The 19,396-nt window shown below is 47.3% G+C and overlaps 1 protein-coding gene across 2 annotated transcripts in view; it reads left to right on the top strand.

Annotated features, from left to right (window-relative positions):
- ZNF592 (zinc finger protein 592) overlaps positions 1 to 10,983 on the top strand; it is a 59,561-nt gene extending 48,578 nt beyond the window's left edge. For both annotated transcript variants that reach the window (XM_060005366.2, XM_060005364.1), the window contains 6 exons: positions 3,525 to 3,701; positions 3,980 to 4,139; positions 4,253 to 4,540; positions 4,768 to 4,880; positions 5,555 to 5,690; positions 6,914 to 10,983. In XM_060005366.2, the coding sequence (XP_059861349.1) occupies positions 3,525 to 3,701; positions 3,980 to 4,139; positions 4,253 to 4,540; positions 4,768 to 4,880; positions 5,555 to 5,690; positions 6,914 to 7,414 (1,375 nt within the window). In that variant the 3' untranslated portion in view covers positions 7,415 to 10,983. The remainder of the gene's footprint in view (positions 1 to 3,524; positions 3,702 to 3,979; positions 4,140 to 4,252; positions 4,541 to 4,767; positions 4,881 to 5,554; positions 5,691 to 6,913) is intronic.
- The last annotated feature ends 8,413 nt before the right edge of the window (positions 10,984 to 19,396 follow it).

Here is a 19,396-nt window from a genome sequence, read left to right as displayed (position 1 = left end):
ATTTAAAGTGTCCTATTTGGTGGTTTTTACTATATTCACAGAGTTGTACAATCAGTCACCACAGTCAATTTTAGAATATTTTCATCACCCAAAAAGAAACCCTATATTTGCAATCCTCCCATCCCCCCAACCCTAAGCAACTACTTTCTGTCTCATAGATGTGTCTCCTTCTGACGTTTCATATAAATGGAATCATATAATATGTGGTCTTAGCCTAATGTTTTCAAGATTCATCCATGTTGTAACATATATTAGTATTTCATTCCTTTTTTGTTTCTACCTGTTGGCTATTATGAATAATGCTGCTAATGAACATTCATGTACAAGTTATTATGTAACACATGTTTTCAGTTCTTTTGGATATATACTTAGCAGTAAAATAAGGAACTACCAGATTGTTTTCCAAAGTGGCTATACCACATTTATATTCCTATCAGCAGTGTATGAGAGTTTTGATTTCTTCACATATTTGTTATTGTCTGACATTTGCATATAGCCGTTGTTGTGGGTATAAAGTTGTATCTCATGATTTTGATTTGTATTTCTCTGATGGATAATTATGTTGAGCATATCTTCATAAATGTATTGGCCATTTGTATATTTTCTTTGGAGAAATATCTATTCAGATCCTTTGCCCATTTAAAAATTGTGTTATTTGTCTTTCTGTTGTTGAGTTGTAAGAGTTCTTTATATATTCTGGTTACAAGTCCCTTGTCAGATGTATGATTTGCTAATATTTTCTCCCATTCTCTGGGTATTAATTTTTTTTTTTTTTTTGGTACACGGGCCTCTCACTGTTGTGGCCTCTCCCGCCGCGGAGCACAGGCTCCAGACGCGCAGGCTCAGTGGCCATGGCTCACGGGCCCAGCCGCTCTGCGGCATGTGGGATCCTCCCGGACTGGGACATGAACCCGCATCCCCTGCATCGGCAGGCGGACTCCCAACCACTGCGCCACCAGGGAAGCCCTGGGTATTAATATTTTTTAGGAAATTCTCAGAAGGTACCTATGTTCCATTTCACTGAGCTCTACTACAGAGTTTTACAATATTATATTTTTAGAATTCTATAAATTATTCTGCTCTTTCTTGAAAATTTGTGACCAGTGTCGTAAGGGAGCAAGTTTAGACTGTTTAATAATGTTTTATTTTCTTATTATTTGTGGTTATTGGCAAAGCTAAATATTTTACTGCTCTTTATCTTTTCTGAAACTGTATATGTTTGACAGCATATGGTTCTATAATTGTCTGTTTTCTCTTTTTCTCTTAAACAGTTGGTAAAGAGCTGTGTCATAGGGTTGGATTTCTCTTCTGCAGATTTTTTCATCAGTTTGTAAACCCTGCTTGATTCAGTCCTTCACTGAGGCTACTTGGCACATGTTCTTTTACCCCTTTATATTCTTACTTTCCATGAGGTTTCTTCCAGGAATGTCTGCTGGGTAAATAGAATGGATTTTCAGTCGCATTTACATTGCTCCTGTAGGAGTTTGGTCAAACTGCACAAATAAAACCACTTAAGAGATTCCTTACACGTCAGGTGTATTTGCCACTTTGGATGAATTTGGAAATATGTGGATTTTTTTTCTCCTCATAATTACTTGTGGTATGGATGTACTTCTGTGTGCTAGGAGTTGGTCACTATTTTGTTTAGCAGGAGAGAAAAGAAAATATAATTTAAGTGTAAGTAGTTTGTATAGTTGCTCTAACACATGTACACATTTAGTAACGAATGCTCACAGACCTCAGTTGCGAACAGGCTTTGAGTTCTGTGCACTTCTCCTCATTGCTAATTAAGTTTGCAAAAGGTGATTCTGTCCCCCACTCCCACTCCCCAACACACACAAAAGGAAGAAAAACAAAAAGGACCAGTCAGGATTCTGTGATGAGTTATGTGCATTGCAAAAATGGGCTAATGTATTGAAATGCAGGCTAATATTGGGAATCAAAGAATTCTCAAGTGAAGGGATGTCCTTTCAGTAAAGCAACAGCCTCTCTACTAGCCTCTATTTAGCCTACTGGGATGTCAAGTTTATAGGAGCAAGCAGTATTGCAACAAACGGAAAATAATAGTTATCTCAAGAGGAATAGCTGGGAGCAGGGAAGGTGTTTTCTCATGTAGGGGAGACCTGTGTGTGTTTATAGGCATGAAGAAAGACTGAACACATGAGAGGGTCTAGGAACCTGAAGAGATGCAGGTTAGCCTGGAGGAAGGTCACATCATTTTCTGATACTGAAGGAAGGAAACACAGTATTTATAGAGAGATATTCTGAAGTTGAAAGAAGAGTACAACAGACCTCAATTTCAGAAAAACGGTTTAAGACAGTTGATACTTTACAAAAATAATATATGCCCTAAACAAAACTCAGAGAATTTGAGTTGGTAGGGAAAAAGAAAAATGTTATCCATAGTCCCACCAAGGAGACACTAGAACACTTATGAGCTGCACGGTCCAAAATGGTATCAGGGGGACTTGCCTGGTGGTGCAGTGGTTAAGAATCCGCCCCCCAATTCAGGGGACACGGGTTTGATCCTTGGTCTGGGAAGATCCCACATGCCACAGAGCAGCTAAGCCCATGTGCCACAACTACTGAGCCCATGCGCCACAACTACTGAGCCCACGCGCCTAGAGCCCGTGCTCTACAACAGGAGAAGCCACTGCAATGAGATGCCCACACACCGTGACGAAGAGTAGCCCCCACTCACCGCAACTAGAGAAAGCCCGTGCACAGCAACGAAGACCCAACGCAGCCAAAAATAAATAAACAAACAAAAAATACATTTATAAAAAAAAAAGAAAACCCAAAATAGTATCAGGCACATGTGACTACTGAGCACTTGAAGTGTAGCCAGTGCAACTGGCCATTTTATTTTATTAATTTAAATTTAAATAGTCACATGGACAGTGCAATATAGAACATGTCCATCATCACAGCAAGTTCCATCAGAGAGTGCTGCTCTAGAGCATTTCTTCTTGGGCTTTGAGGGCTGTTTATTTTAATGTGGTTGTTATGGGGAGTGTAGCATTCCGTAGTTGTACATTTTATTCAGTGAACATCCCTGCCTGTTCGGCTCCAGCTTGCGGAAGACACAGGCTTTCTGCAGTCTCCTTCTGAAATTCCTCTTGGACTCCTTCAGTTGTTATCACACTTAAATGGATACTGTTGATGTCATTTTTGAACCATTCTCTACCCTCTCCACTCCCACCAGATTCTCTTGGCTGTGTTCAAGTTTTTGGTTTGCAGAAGAATATTTTCTGGCCAGTGAGGGGAGGGGAGGCTGTCTTCCCCCTTTTCTACCAGGTTGGGTGTTGGGCTTGGGGCACCCTGGATGACTGCATTGTGCCAGGTGGCAGCAAGCAGGCTCTCGAGGTGTACATGTGGAGGATAGAAGACTGAGTGCATGAGGGAGGAGGAGAGGGAGGGTCCCTGAGATGGCCCTGTTCCTGTCTTCCATTCCTCCTTTTCCAACACTACTTCTCGGTCTGACATGCCTACTCCCCCCGCACCCCCCAACATCTGTTATCCAGGTGCATCCACTGTGGGGTAGTCCACTTGACCTTGGCCTTGCTGAAAAGCCACATCCAGGAGCGACACTGCCAGGTTTTCCACAAATGTGCATTCTGCCCCATGGCCTTCAAGACTGCCAGTAGCACCGCGGACCACAGCGCCACCCAGCATCCCACCCAGCCCCACAGACCCTCCCAGTGAGTGCAGCTCCAGGGCCAGCAGGCCTGTGGAGCAGAGCTGATAGATTGGGTGCTCTGTGGGGAGGTGTTGGGATGGACTGGGAAGCCTGGGCTAGTGGCAGAGATGCCTGGAGTCCTCTAAAGACACCTGAGTCTGCTGAGTATCAACGTTGGCTCAGAGTATTGCTTCCCCAAACCTGACTCTGGTTCAGAGAGATCAGAGATGGGGTGGAGGGGCCTTGTGGTTCTGCCAGCGCAGCCTTGGGTACCTCACACGCTGGGGCTTGTCTCGTCAGGCTCATTTATAAGTGCTCCTGTGAAATGGTCTTCAACAAGAAGAGGCACATTCAGCAGCATTTTTACCAGAATGCCAGTAAGGCGCAGGTGGGCGTCTTCAAGTGCCCTGAGTGCCCGCTCTTGTTCCTGCAGAAGCCAGAGTTGATGCAACATGTCAAGGTGGGACGCCTTGGGGAAGGAGGCTGGGGAGAAGGGCACATGCCTCAGACCGGGGGTCTGACTCTGTGCATCTTTCCCCTTGCCCAGTCAGTAATCGCTCTCCCCATCCCCAGAGCACCCACGGTGTTCCCCGAAACGTGGACGAGCTGTCAAGCCTCCAGTCTTCAGCAGACACATCTTCAAGCCGCCCTGGCTCTCGAGTTCCCACTGAACCCCCAGCCACTAATGTGGCTGCTCGGGGCAGCTCCCTGCCCTCTAGCCGCTGGGGCAGGCCAGAAGCCCATCGCAGGGGTGAGGCCAGGCCCCGGCTGAGGAACACTGGCTGGACCTGCCAGGAGTGCCAGGAGTGGGTTCCTGATCGGGAGAGCTATGTGTCCCACATGAAAAAGAGCCATGGTCGGGTAAGTGTAGCCACACGGGCACAGTGCAGCCCCAGATTCTCTGGACTTCTGTCCTGTGGGGTCATAGCCCCCTTGTATGGATGACTTCCTGGTGCTTTGGGCATGGTGGGTACTACAGATCTTGAGGTCTTGGGGCATCCTCGTTTCTGCCTTCATCATCTGAGAAGAAGGACGCACCCAGAACTGTCTTACGGTTCTGATGCTTTGCATCCTGTCATCTCCCATAGACGTTGAAGCGGTACCCATGTCGGCAGTGTGAACAGTCCTTCCATACCCCCAACAGCCTGCGCAAACACATCCGCAACAACCACGACACAGTAAAGAAAGTCTACACTTGTGGGTGAGTCCCTGGGGGCGGGAGCCAGGAGGCCTGAATTTATCAAGACTGTCCATAGTACCACTGGGGCTTTTCTCTGCTGTGAGATTAGGGCCCAAAGGCAAGAGATAAGCAGGTTTCTAACGGGAATATGCTGTGGCTAGGTCAGAAATGAGGGCATTCCGGAAATAAGCTGCTAGAGCCTGGTGGCTCTGGAGCCCTCCCCCTTCCCAACTCCCTAACCCCAGGCTGGCCTGCCAGTCAGCAGTGGAGGGCCCTGAGGTTTGAGAGGAGTGGTGGCAATGTGAGCATGTGCCCCGTTCGGCTGTGAGGCTGCAGCACCATCTGTCCGAGCTTTAGGACAGGACAGGCCACTCTTTCAGGCTGACCACTAGCCCAGCAGTTGGGTCTCTGGACCCTGATACCAGAGAGTGGAGAGTGCAGTCATAGCTCAGGGCCAGTACAGATACTCTGATATGCTGTTGTTGTCTGCCACCTTGGCTGGCTTGCTGGCTAGATTTCTCTGGGGAGTACCCAGCACCACCCAGCCAGCCTGAGGGCCACTCTGCCTGCTCCAAACTCTCTCCCCGCTGGAGCCAGAAGCAGTTTTGCCTCTGCCTGCCTGCCAGACCTGCCTGGCCCCCCTGGGCCCCGGAGCCTGTCATCTTACATGACCTCTTTCGGCTGTACTTTTGCAGGTATTGCACAGAGGACAGCCCCAGCTTTCCTCGGCCCTCCCTCCTGGAGAGCCACATCAGCCTTATGCATGGTATCAGAAACCCTGATTTGAGCCAGACGTCCAAAGTCAGACCTTCGGGCGGACATTCCCCTCAGGTGAGTGTGGGGCCCCTGCCGACTGGAGCAGCTTGCCCAGTGCGGCTGGAGCTGGAGGGGCACTAGGAAGGCTACAGGGAGCCCATTTGTCCTTGTGGCCATGGAGCAGCCAGCAGTGACAGCGTCCCTCAATGCCAGTCACTCTCTAGTCTTGTGTGACCTGCCTGGGGACTGCACACAAAGAAGGGACAGGAACAAAGACTCACGAGGCAGCCCGTTGACCGTTTTTTCTTTATGTTTCCCTGTCACTGCAACCCCCTTCCTTGGGTGTATGCTGCATTCTGTGGCCATCGGAGTACTTTCACACATACCCTCCTACTTCTGCCCCTCTGCAGTCCTAGGAGGCAGGGGTAGGCAGGACTCACTGTTAGGTGAGGGTGGCCATGCTTGGCTGAGTCACCTCCCCACCCCCACCCCCAGTTACAGAGGAGCCAGACCTAGACTCCTGCTCTCCTGGACCTTTGTCCTCTGGCCTCATCCCTATTTCATGACCTCGTCCATTTCTGGTCAACTTCTGGAGCAGCCTCCTCACAGTAGGGCCTTCCCACTCCACGGCGAGGGGCTGCTCCTCAGAGGGGCAGGCATGTCTGGGAAACTGCCTGGATTTTGAGGAGTTTCTTTAATGGCTATTCAGAGAAGGGCCCTGGTCTGCAAAGGCCCTTTCACACACAGCAGGAAGGGTGTCAGTTGACATTTTGGCAACATCTGTCTATGATTAAAATGCATACCCTCCCTTCTCTGCCAAATGCATACATCCTCTGATCTAGCAGTTCTGCTTCTAAGATTTATCTGTCAGATATCTTTGGCCTTGGGCATAAGGAAATGTGTCAATATATGTTTTTAAGTGAAAAAAGCAGGGTGAAGAGAAGTGTGCGTGTAATGCTATCATTTCATAAGAGGCAGTAGTTTTACTTCTGTGTACGGATAGAATATCTTTTGGAGGAGCCACACAGAACCCAGGTAATACGGTGTTCTCTGGAGAGCAGGGCTGGGGAGCCGGGTAGGAGGGACTTAATCTTTTCTGTACCCTTCCCACATCTTTGGAATGTTGTGCCACATGTATGTGTTACATTAAACAAACAAACATAAGAAACAAACCAAACCTAAACCAGAATTTAGGGCTGCGGTGAGCCTGGCCTGGGTGGTGATTCTGTGAGTCCTTGGGCTGCGTTTATCCTGTTTGGGGGGCTCGTGTCTTGGGCTCACATCGTTTCCCCTTTCAGGTGAACCATCTGAAAAGACCAGTCAGCAGAGCAGGGGATGCTCCAGACACCAGCAATGGCGCGACTGTCTCTTCCACCAAAAGGCACAAGTCCCTTTTCCAGTGTGCGAAATGTAGCTTTGCCACAGACTCAGGGCTCGAGTTTCAGAGCCACATACCTCAGCACCAGAAGGACAGCTCCACAGCCCAGTGTCTCCTCTGTGGCTTGTGCTACACCTCTGCCAGCTCCCTCAGCCGCCACCTCTTCATCGTCCACAAGGTGAGAGACCAGGAGGAGGAAGAGGCAGAGGCGGCAGAGCCAGAGGAGGGCTCTGGGGAGGAGGTGTCCGTGGAGACCAGGGAGAACGGACTGGAAGAGTGTGCCGAGGAGCCTCTGTTGGGTGACTCAGAGGCCAGGAGGTCACTGGGCCTGGCCCCTGATGAGGATGGTGCCCAAGATGCTCAGAGTCAACCACAGGCCTCTCAGGACCGGGACAGCCACACACCGTCCCCACAGGTGTGACTGGAAGCTTTGCAGTGCGCAGTCGGGTGGTGCCGTGGTGTCCTCCGCCTGCCACGCGGACAGTGGGAAAGAGAAGGCTCCACCCCGGTGTGAGTGTGGCTGGCTGGGCCCTGGAGCAGTGTCTGCCCTGAGCTGCTGGGGGCTGGGTGTCCCCCAGCCCCAGGAGATGGCAGGGTCGTCCAGGACCCTCACAGCTCTGAATTTGCTTCTGTTATTTATGGCTTTGTGCTGCTTCCTGGTACCCCAACTTTTGTCTGCGTCCTTCCAGCCCCAGGCTGCTTAAGTGGCCCAACCCCGATGCTGTCACCTCAGCTAGAAACCCCTCAGCAGCTGTGCTCTTCTGGGAGGCTCCCCGCTCGCTGCCTTCAGCCAGGGGCTCCTGACAGCAGCTCTCTTTCTTGCCACTGGAGCCTGAGAAGGGGGATGAGGGTGCTGGTGCAGTCCCTCTCAGAGAGCTCGCCCAGCCTGGCTTGCAGAGGGCCCTTGGTCACCATGCCGTTCCTTTCTGTCTTCTCTGATTCGTTCCCCAAAAAAGAGTCCTGGAGAATTAATTGTCACACTGGCCCATCCTGTCTGTGTGGGGGGAGAAACTTCTGCAGCACACCTCTGTCTGGAACCCGGGAGAGCAGGAAACGCAGCCAAGTCAGGCAGGCACCGAGAGGCAGACCCCCTTCAGAAGGAGCTGTGCGTCCTTGTTCTGCTGCTGTTCTGCCTTTCCTGACGAGCGGGGTTTGGGGCACAGAGACACTGGGATATTTGTACTCTTGCTCCTGTGCCATTAGAGAGGCTGCTGCCCCAGGCAGGCCAGCCCCTCCTCATCTCGGCTGCACCCGTGTTGCTCAGACTATATTTCAAATAAAAAAATCTTCTTACCATGCAGGTAGGCTCTTGTATTCCTCTTCCAGTGAGCCTGGCCCTACCCTACTCCACCTAAGACTTCCCTCATTGTCCCATCTCTGAGGGAGAACAGTGTTTCCTGCTGCCCAAGGACAGTCCTCTCTAGATTTTGGAGCTGTGGTGTGGAAACCAGGAGCTCAGTACTTCTGAAGGGGTGAGGGGAGGGTCTTATGCTGGTCAAGAGTCACCTCCAAGTTCTCCCCTGAGCTAGCAGCCTTGGTTTTTAGGGCTTATTGAAATTTTCCTGGGCACCTCCATCTTTCCTACAAACGGTTTTTCAAACTAAGAGAACCCTTTACTGGTGGGAGGAGGGAGAGGGATAGAAGGGAGGAATTCTGTACTTTTCTTGCACTGTTCAAGAGGCCTTGATATCACCCCTGCCACAGGGAACTCGGGCGTGGCAGAATTGGGATTAGACATGGGAGGCTGGGCTGTCTTTTCTCTGATGGCAGAGTTAGGACCTGACCTAGCACAAGGAGCCGGCTGTGCGGAGGTGTCCTCTGACCTCTGCTCCGAGTAGCTGCTGCAGCCCTGCATGGGTGGGATGTGGGGCTGGGCCCAGCAGGATCTAGTGCAGCAAAGGGAAGTGGGTGCTGACTGCATTCTTAGAGGCGATCCTTCAAGGAAGACATTGAATATCAATGATAAATTATTAAGTCAGGTAAATATGCCTGACCTTTTCACAATTGAAAAAAAAATTTCTTCCTCTATCAAATGCCAGATTTTTAGTGGAAATGCTAATGGCATTGGGAAAGGTTAGCGCTTGTTTCAGTTTCAGAGAAACAGTGCTTCTTAATGATTGCCATACCTGGCAAGGCCACCATGTCCCTGCTTCCCAAGCAGGCAGCGAGGGCAAACCGGGCCTGATTCCGGCTGCATGCAGAGCCAGAGCTGGCCCCAACTCAGCTGTCATCCCTTCCTAATTCCAGTTGCAGGGTGCCTACCCTGCACCCGGGGCCATTCACAGGAACAGATTATAGAGGAGGCTGATAGAAGCGTTTGAAATGGATGGCCGAACCACTTTCAGAGACAGTATAGCTGGAGCTGGGGGAGAGGAGGTGGTGAAATCACAGGTTTGACCTGTCCTGACCTCAGATCTATCTCCTTCCTGGGAATGGTATGGAGTGGAAAGAATGTCGAGCCACTCACCAAGAAACCTGGGTCACAGCCTGGGTTCTGCCCTCAACCAGCTCTTAACAAACCCTCTTAACTTCACCAGCCCCTCCCCTTCAAGATAGACCTAGTATTTCCCATCCAACTCGATTCACAGGCTTTTGTGAGGTGATAAGTATGGAAGCATTTTCTAGTTTATGAAACACTATCAATGTCAGGGATTATTGACTATGAAACACATTGACTATGAAACAGTGTCAGGGTGGAGTGTACCTTGCCGGCTATTCAGACTTGATGCTGATGGTCAGTTATGATCGGTCTGGGACATCTCTCCACTGTTTAGTAAGAGTGATGATTAACAGCACTTTAAGTCCTGCTTGTGGGCCCAGCATCTTTCTAAAAACACTTCGCAGTGATTCTCACTTTGTCCTCACAGTGATCTCACAGTTAGCCTCCACTGTACAGAGAAGAAAACCGAGGCTCAGAGAGGTTAAATAAGTTGCTGGGTGACCTTATAAGTCAAGCCCATCTGGTTCTAAAGTCCATGATGTCAGCTGCTGTGTTGCCTTAGTGACCCGGCTACTTTGGCTGGCTGCCAGCTTATCAACAGTTTGCAGCCATCCAGACAACTGCTTTCCTACCTCCCCTGCAGTTGGGGTGCCCCACTGAGCACCAGGTTCTCTTTGGAGTCAGTCTGTGCCTTTTCACCCCAAGGAGGGCCCTGTGCATCACATTTGCTTGTGGCGTTCCAAAGCACATGCAGTGTCTCTGTGACCTTTCATTCTCATTGGGATTTATCTTGCCATTTGAAGATCATTATTTTGGTGAGGCTATTACAGGAAAAGTGGCCCAACCCTCACAGGGAACATGGTTCCCTCAGGGTCCAATATCTTCTGATCTTTTTTTTTAAAGATGTTTTAAAATAGTTGTGCTATCATTTGTTATCAGAAAATGCTTGCTGTAACAAGCACTTATCTGCTGGAGTGAATGCTCTACTGATCAAGTTAAACAGATAAGATCCCCACCCTTGTAGAAACTACAATTTAATACACTCTAAGGCTTGACAAATGACTAGTATTTATTTTCCAACTCCTTTATCTCTGTAAAATGATATGCCGAATTACTATAAGCTAATTGGTGTAGAAAGAGCTCTTCCCTTAACTTATGTAAACAGTCTGGCTTTTGAAAACAGCTGTGGTTCAGCAAGTTCAACACACTTTGCCTTCCCCGAGACTGCAGAAAAACCCCTCTGCCTGCCCTGGTCATCACTGTGTATTCAGCTCTGGGCACACTTTCTTTTACTTGTTTTTAATTTTTTTTTCATTTTTGGAAAAAATTAATACACATACATGGTAAGACGTCCAAACAATGCAAAAAGAGAATACAATGAAAAGTAAGCTTCCCAATGGAGGTCAGCCTTCAGTTCCACATCCCCCTCTCCAGAATTAATCACTGTTTCTATATCTTATGTATCCTTCCTGAGCAATTCTATGCATTTACAAGTTTTTAAATATGTATATTTATATATCTATTTTTAATACAAATGGTAGCATTCTATACACAGTGTTCTGAAGCTTGCTTTTTTTTTTCACTTATATAATGGAGATTGTTCTAAATTCATCCAGTGGGTCAGTCTAATTCATTAAAAGCTCGTAGTACAGTTCCTTGTATACACTAGTGGTTCAAAGAATGTTTGAATGACTGAATTAATGCATGTATGCGTCTGAAAGAATCTGATTCAACCGGTAGCTACAAAGTTCTCTCAGGGTCTGATCTGAGACAGAATCTTCTGGATTCTGGAACATTTCTCCCTGTCTTTTCCAGGGGATTCAGGCTGTTGTCCAAAGCCTGACCTTTTCCACCAACAGTTGCCACAGCAGTCTTAGAAACTGGGAGCCTTCAGTCCTTCTGGAGGAAAGAGCAGACTAAGACTCAAGTCCCAGTATGGGTTTGTTTTTTTGTTTTAGGTCTCTATTTAAAATGCTTTTTTCTTGGGGAATTCCCTGGTCGTCCAGTGGTTAGGGCTCCATGCTTCCACTACAGGGGTCTGGGTTTGATCCCTGGTTGGGGAACTAAGATCCTGCAAGCCGCGCGGTACGGCTGAAAAAAAAAAAAAAAAAACACCGTTTTCTTATTGGAAAATGATATAGCATTATTAGAGAAATAAAAAACATGCATATTTATAATCCCATCTTTGCAGTTGTTTTCATTTTTGCATATCATTTTCCAGTCCTTGTTCTGTTCACAGCTGAGTTTATGGTATAATTATGATAATAACAGTGGTTAACATCAAACATTTCTATATGACAGACATTATTCTCACATTCCTTCTCCTGGTTAGTCTCATAACAATCCTATGAGATAAATATCAATACTACTATTATTCTTTTGGAGGTTCAGAGTGGTTGACCCTAAGGTCATGGAACTAGTAAGGGGCAGATCTGAGATTACTCAGGTGTGACTAGCACTGCACTGCCTCTGATTTTGTATCCTACTTTTTTCTACTTAACATTATGTCTGGACATTTTCCCTGTTTCTACATAGCCTTGAGAATAAACTCACTGGCAGTGTAATAGAATGAAGAAATCCAGGGACTAGAAATCAAGAGCCCTAGGTTCCAGTGTGGATTCTGTAACTAAGTCATTTGATCTCTCTTGGCCTCAGTTCTTGCATCTGTCAAATTGGGGGGGGGGGGGGGGCGGGAGTTTTAAATTCCTGGGGATCTAGAATTGAGCCTGGTTAGATTTTATCTTCTTGATCCTGTATATATTTATGTAAAAATAGAGGGGACTTTCCTAAAGGCAAGATCTCTTATTGAATTTCTTCCTTTGTTTAATTGTTTTATTTATGTATTGACTTTTGGCCTAGATATATACAAAAATGGAAGACCCCCCCCCACTGGCCCCCTCCCCCAAGGCAATATCACTTTTATTTGCGTTTATTTATATTTAAATTTGCATCAGATTTCTGCTTTTTCAATTAGAATTCTAATTCTTTTATGAGTAACTATTTCTTTTGGCTTTTGTCAAGCCTTTCCAAGTTTGAACTGTTTATTTTGTAATTCCAAAGCATCTTCAGATTCTTCTATTTCCCAGGTATCTATTCATTAGAGACCTAGGTCCAGATGAATTCTTGAACTAGTTCATTGTGTCATGTATTGGCCTTTTAACATGCTCTTATTTTTTATAATATTTACTATTATTTGCAAATTGAAATTGAGTTTTTAGTGCATGAATACTGAAAACTCAACAAATGTGTAAGTGATTGTATGGAAAATGTGTCAAAAGGATACGATAAAGCCATTTAAGTCAATTCTAAAATTGGAAAAGCCTCCACCGTAGTGAGTGCTCATGTGACAGTGGGTCAGTAGCACCATCTCATTTCATGGATGGGCATGGTATTATTTATAGATAGATAGATATAAATAGACTAAAGTCTACTAGATATTACTTGTAAAACTTAATCCCATAGTCTTTGCCTCTATTTTCTGTGAAAACGGAGAAAGTTGATTGTATCTTTGATGCTTGAAGTGAGTAATTTAGCTGCTCTTTGATATTTTAAACTAGGATCTCCACTGTTTCCAGGCCTCCCTTTTCAGTTATAGCCCAGGACACACTGTATACAATTCCTATCTTCCTCCGGGGGTTTTCTAGTCCTTAGACCAAGTTGCTTGTAATTTTGCCCTAAGACCCATTGTGCATATAGACAAGGTTGCATATTTTTGGTATCTGAGGAGGAAGGTGAGTTCTGCTTTCTAAGAAGCTCTTCGCCTGAGAAGGAGGTGTCGCATTTCTACCCTCGGCTGGATCTGAGGAGGGTTTTGAATATGATTTTTAAATGGGGAAAAGGAGAACATGAGGTGAGGGGAGTGGGGAGGTGATGGTAAGGAAAGGCACAGAAAGTTGTGAAGGAGCAGGCAGGAGAGTTAGAACAGGCAGAGAGTTTAGAACCTGGAAATAACACTTGCCTTTTAGGATGGGTGATGATGGTGGTGGTGGGGTTAGAAAGTAGGAGTAGCTGATTAGAAGGAAGTGTGGCAGGTGCTAGCAAAAATGGAGGCAGTGGCTTGGTTTGTTGTCAATGGCATCCCTTGGGTTGAGCAGTAATTGCAGCAACTATTGCCAGGAGGTATTGGCATGTTTTAAAGAATGAGAAGATATAGCTGTTGTGGAAAAGGAGGGCTGGCTGAGATACAGAAGGACCCTTAAAAAAAGACTTGAAAGGAAGGAAAAGGACCAGTTCACTCTGCAAGAAGACCCGGAGAGGACTGGGCTGGGATGGTGTCTTTCTAAGAATGTGGAGTTTGTGTCCTGGGCCTGACCACCTAACTGCTGCCCCCTGACCACAGAGTCACCCTCTCATGTAATGGTAACTTTATTCTGGAAGGGACCTACAATTTGAGGCAGAAATTCCTGGCCCCTCTAATCGGATGTTGAATCAGAATAGGTGGACTGGGGAGGGCACCTGGCTGGGGCAGCTCTACACTTGAGTCCCAAATTCCCTGTCCAATCAAACCAGAATCAAGAGTGGCTTCTTGTTGCCGGTAATCCTTTAATTGGTGTCCACTTACCCCAGCATGGCTGTGGCCACATCTCCAATCCCTGGAGTGCCGGAGTGGCCAGCTCATCCCAGAGCAGCAGGACCTAGAGTCTCCACCCTCCAGCATTAGGGACTCAGCTGCCTTGAGCTGGGAGCTGTGGGAGCTCTTGGAGGGAGGTCAGACAAGCAGTCTAGAGCACTGCAGATTGGCTGGCAGGAAGGGCAGCTTGCAGCAGAAGGGCAGAAGTTTCCTACGGGAGGGCAGGGCCAGCAGAAATCTAGGGCTTTGTTGAGCTCAGGGCTGAGACCTTTAAAACGAGTGGAATCAAGAGAAGGAAAAATAGAGCAAAGTGGGGGGATGGACCTGTGTTTGATTAACTTACTATGCTACTAATGACTTGCACTGAGATGGGCCATAGGTCTGGGGAGCTTTGATAACTGGTGTGGAAGCTGATGATGCTTCATAAGGAAGGTGTCACTGACCTCTGACCTCAATTCCTGTGCCAAAGCTTGTGGAAAAGGGTACTTCAGCCTGAGTCCACACAGGTGCCAGAAAAGCAAAATAAGATCTTGAAAGTCTACTGACCAGAGTGAGGTTGATGATAGTTGTACTTTCCCTTGAAGAGCTCACCTGTGAAGTGTGACATTCATGGCACAGTAGCTTAAGGTGGACATTGGCAAAGTGGACATGTTCAGAGGGGACCATCCAGCTTGGTGCGGGACCCTCAGTGCCATTTCACTCAAGGCGCTCTTGAAGGAACTTGAGGTTTCATCAAGAAAAGAGATGTTTCATGATCACTTTTTTTATACCTTTGCAGGGCTATTATATCAAAAAGGAGTCTAGATTTCCTCTGTGTGGCCTCAGAAGGCAGAACAGAATTAGACTCCATAAAAGGAAGATCCTCCTAAAAGTGAAATGGGCCACCTGGAGGAGTAGCATATTTCTAATCCCTGGAGATGTCCATACACAGGCTGGGGGGACCCCGAACAGAAGTGTCCTAGAGAGTGCTGAGGCTTCACAGTGGCAGGACAAGGCTAGAGGTAGAGGCCAAGTTCTCTTCCTGCCAACCCTGAGTGGTCCCTGCCCCCATTTCCTCCCCTCCTCACAGCTGGGGCCACATGTGCTTCCACTCAGACTTCTTCCTACCCCCGGCCAGGGACCTCTTCTGACCCCTAGGAGCTCCATGGTGACACTCAGGCACTGGCATCTGGCCACTCTTGTTGGGCAGGCCTGGCTCTGACGTCTGTTTCAGCTCTGGTCGTGGGGACGCTTCTGCTTTGTTCAGGAGGCCAAAGTTTGCACTTTATCACCCAATTCTGGTAACCCATTACTGCTTGAAAACGTGACTGGTTTCCTTTGATCTCTTTTGAGAAGTAAAGGTAGTAAAGGGAAGTGAAAGATAAGGTAAATATTTCAGGGAAAACAAACGTGATCATCCTCACAGGTTGTGAGGAAGGAGGCTGGGCAGGGGAGGACGGGAAGAGCTGATAGAGCAGAAGTTGGAGCACCTTGGAAGGAACAGTATACATTTTGAAGCAGAGGTTAGTGCAACTCAGGAATGATACAGCTGACCTGTCCTCCTTCAAAGTGGAAGTTCTCACCAATGGTCTCACTTGTCCCTCTATTTTGAAGGAATAGTTGACCACTGCAAGCGAGGAAGGCGAGGGGAGGTTGGAATCTTGTTTGGAACAGTTGCTATAGGGAAAGGAAAAGGTCAGACTGGGGAAACGTCAAAGGATTGCCAAGCTGCCTGAGCTCGGACTCTGGTTGGAAACCAGAAATGTTGGCCAGCCTCAGAGCAAGAAGCCCACAGCCAGACTCCAGGTTAAGAACCAGCAAGGCAAACTTAGTAGAAGGTCAAGGGGCAAGTGAAATGAGATCCCTGAGGAAAGTATAGTTGTAGTTGAAGTTACTGTCCACTCTGCACTGTGTCTGTGTGTAGATGGGGATGGGATGGGCATCATAAAGAAGTCAGGAGGGAACTCATGAGCGGAGAAGTTATGGGGGAGTTGGAGACTGGAGTTGCCCTAAAGCCGAAGGCAGGCTTGGTACATGGAAGGATAACAGGATGGCATTTGAGAGGTGGAGAAATTCCTCTGACGAGGTTCAAGTGGTGAACATTTGATTGGGTTGCTAAAGGGAGGGGGGTGAAGGCCTCTGAGAGGATGAAGTCCATGGACCTGCTGCCAGGTTGTTGGCTGAGTTATTAGAGAGGCAGGGGACCAGAGCCTGCAGCATGGTGGCACTCAGTGTGAGGTGGCCTGAATTCAATAAGTTCAGGTAGAAGATGATGAGAAATGTGGAATGGTGTCCTGATAGCTAATAAATATGAGGTAACGTATGCCCTTGGCCAGTGCTTCAAAGGAAGGTGGATTGTTCCCTTGGAATTTTGTTAGAAGAGAGAGAGCTGAGTAGGAAGGGCAGGGATGGGACTAATTCAAAATAAAAGTCATGTTCAAACTCATCCAGACCTTGTTGAGAGGAGCTAATGTAGTTGAGTCGGAATGTCCCGGGAGACCCTGTCGTAGTCTGAGAGTAGCTTCCCTTGTTACACTGAGCTAAGGATGTTAATTAACAGTAGCCCAAGATTTTCTTACCACGGGCACCCAGTTTACTCTGGGGCCCCAGGAAGTTCAAAACAATCGGGAGAGGGGATCCTGGCACCAGTAGCAAGTTCCTACAACGCTTCATCAGTACTCCTATTTAATAGCAAACACTGCCTGCCTTGTATTATGGTTATTTCCAAACACAGAACCACAGCACGCGCTCCTCTGTGCTCTCATGTGCAAACCTCTATTAGAGGATTGATGGCGATTCTGTTTTTATTTTCTGTCTTTCTTTCAGGCTTGAGAGGTTCTCAAGGGTAGAGACTGTAACATTCATTTCTGCACCCTCAGTACTGCCATAATGCCTGGCGTGTAGTAGTCAGCAGTGAGACTTAATAAATACTTGCTGAATCAACAGCTATGACCTTCAGGATCATAAAGGATCATGACCTCACTCCTGTTAACAAAGGAGAAAGATAAAGCTCAGGGATGGTGAGCCACTTGCCCAAGGTCACACAGCCACTCAGTGGAAGAGCAGGATTACAACCTGAGTCTCTGGATTTCTAGCCTAGTGCTTGTTAAAACAACACTTTACATATCCTCTCTCTCCTGCTAGGCAGTAAATCCAGGAAAGAGACTGTGCCTTTTCCATCTCTCCATCCTTGAATGCCTTGACACTCCTTACTCAGCTGTGCCCGTATCATCATGAAAGTCTGCTTGTTAAATTGGCATATAGCAAGAAGCTGGGAAGGACAGATTACACAATGGATGACAGGAGCAGAATTCAAAAAGAGTCAGATAAGAAGGAAAGGGAATGTGTGATGAAGAACATGAGATTTAACTTTAAAAAAAGGTGAAAGTTTGCACTTATGATAAAAAAAAAGACTATAAGCAGGAGTGGGAAAGACTTAGAGGAACAGTGGTTCATGTTGAAACTTTACAGGCTCGGGATCAGTGAAATAATTTGGCTGCCAAAAAAGTTGTTGCTGGGACTTCCCTGGTGGTGCAGTGGATTAGAATCCACCTGCCAATGCAGGGGACACGGGATAGATCCCTGGTCCGGGAAGATCCCACATGCTGCGGAGCAACTAAGCCTGTGCACCACAACTACTGAGCCTGAGCCCTAGAGCCCGTGAGCTGCAACTACTGAGCCTGCAAGCCGCAACTACTGAGCCCACGTGCCACAACTACTGAAGCTCGCGCACCTAGAGCCTGTGCTCCACAACAAGAGAAGCCACCGTAATGAGAAGGCGGTGCACTGCAACGAAGAGTAGCCCCCGCTCGCCGCAACTAGAGAAAGCCCGCAGGAAGCAAGGAAGACCCAAGGCAGCCAAAGGAGAAAAAGAAAAGTTGTTGCTAATTGTGTGGAGCCCAGACCCAGAGAGGTGCTAATTCAATCGTGGGCTGCTCTGGTTTAACCTCTGTGGGGGTATGTGTGTAACATTTTCAAAAGGAAATTGATAAATTGGAGAGTCATTGGCGTAACTAGCAGCACCATATCCACTGTCGTGAGAAATGGCCTGAAAGGGAATTCTAGGTTCTTCGTTGTACTAGGCAAGGCCTTCAGGATCTGGCCTCTGCCTAATCCACTTCTCTCTCTGTTTGCTCAAATCCTTTACACTTGAGTGACATGAATGCCAAGCTGCTTCACACCTCCATATCTTTGTGCATACTAGTTAGTCCCTCATCTGGAAAATTCTGTCCACCTGCCCCCACCCACAAGAGTCTATTTGTGAGTCTATTTGTGATAATTGCCTACGCAATTATCAAAACCCTTCTTCAGCTTTAGTTTCTTCCTTGTAAACTGTCCTAACCAAATCCCCAGACAGAACTAACCACTCTTTCTTCTATACTTTATGCTCCCCTATGCATGGCTTTATAATTGTACATTTCACCTTGCATTGTATTTTGCTTATACTCCTGTCTCCCCTATGAGACCATAAGATTCTTGAAGGCACAGATCCTGTGACCCTTGCCTCTAGCACATGTGCTCTAGCCCGATACATGGGTAATCACGTAAACAAATGAACCAAAACTCCAAGCAGGCTTTCAGATATGTGCAGGACTGTCCTGTAGACAACAGAAGAGATTTTAATATGCCCACCTCCAGAGAGCCAAGAACAAGGATGAATGGGGTCATGTGGTCAAATTTGGCAAATTCGGGCTCATTAGAAGACGAGGCTTTAGTATTGGTTAGGACTCTTAGATTCCACTAATAGAAGCCTAACTTGAATCAGCTTGAGCAAAGGGAGAACTTTAGGGGTATGGATTCCAGGAAATGGTTGAACTGCCAAACTGCAGGAAGGCCATGGACAAAGGTGGATCACAGGAACACTTGCAACAAGGCACCTGAAAGCCATCAGGACGCTGTACCCCTTGCCTTTGCTTCTCTCTGTGTCAGCTTCCTTCTTCCTCACTGCAGACTGGCCTCCTCCACATAGCAAGAAACATGGCTGCTAAAAGCTGGGACCTTGCAGCTCACAGCTTTCCACCACAGAGGGACAGGTTTTCTTTCCCAATTCCAGGTGAAAACATATTGGTGAAGAACCTTGATTGACACAGCTTGGGTCTGATGCCTGCTTCTGTAGTCAGGGAGATGGGTACCATGAATAGACTGGCTTGAGTCAGAAGGGAGGGTGTGGGGAGTGGGGGGAAGGGAACATGTAGGATCAAGGCAGTTGCCATTGGAACCACACAGTGAAAGTGAAGGAAGAGCCATGTCCAAAAGGAGTGGGGATGTGAATGTAGCTTCTAGAACAGAGGGGTTGTACTCCTTTGCTCCAACTTTCTTTCTTTCTTTCTGGCTGCATTGGGTCTTTGTTGCTGCGTGCGGGCTTTCTAGCTGCAGCGAGCAGGGGCTACTCTTTGTTGTAGTACACAGGCTTC

Source organism: Delphinus delphis, chromosome 2, assembly GCF_949987515.2.
Source record: "Delphinus delphis chromosome 2, mDelDel1.2, whole genome shotgun sequence".
Lineage (NCBI taxonomy): Eukaryota > Metazoa > Chordata > Mammalia > Artiodactyla > Delphinidae > Delphinus > Delphinus delphis.
The sequence above is the reverse complement of the archived record's forward strand: the minus strand, read 5'-3'. Positions and strand labels throughout refer to the sequence as shown.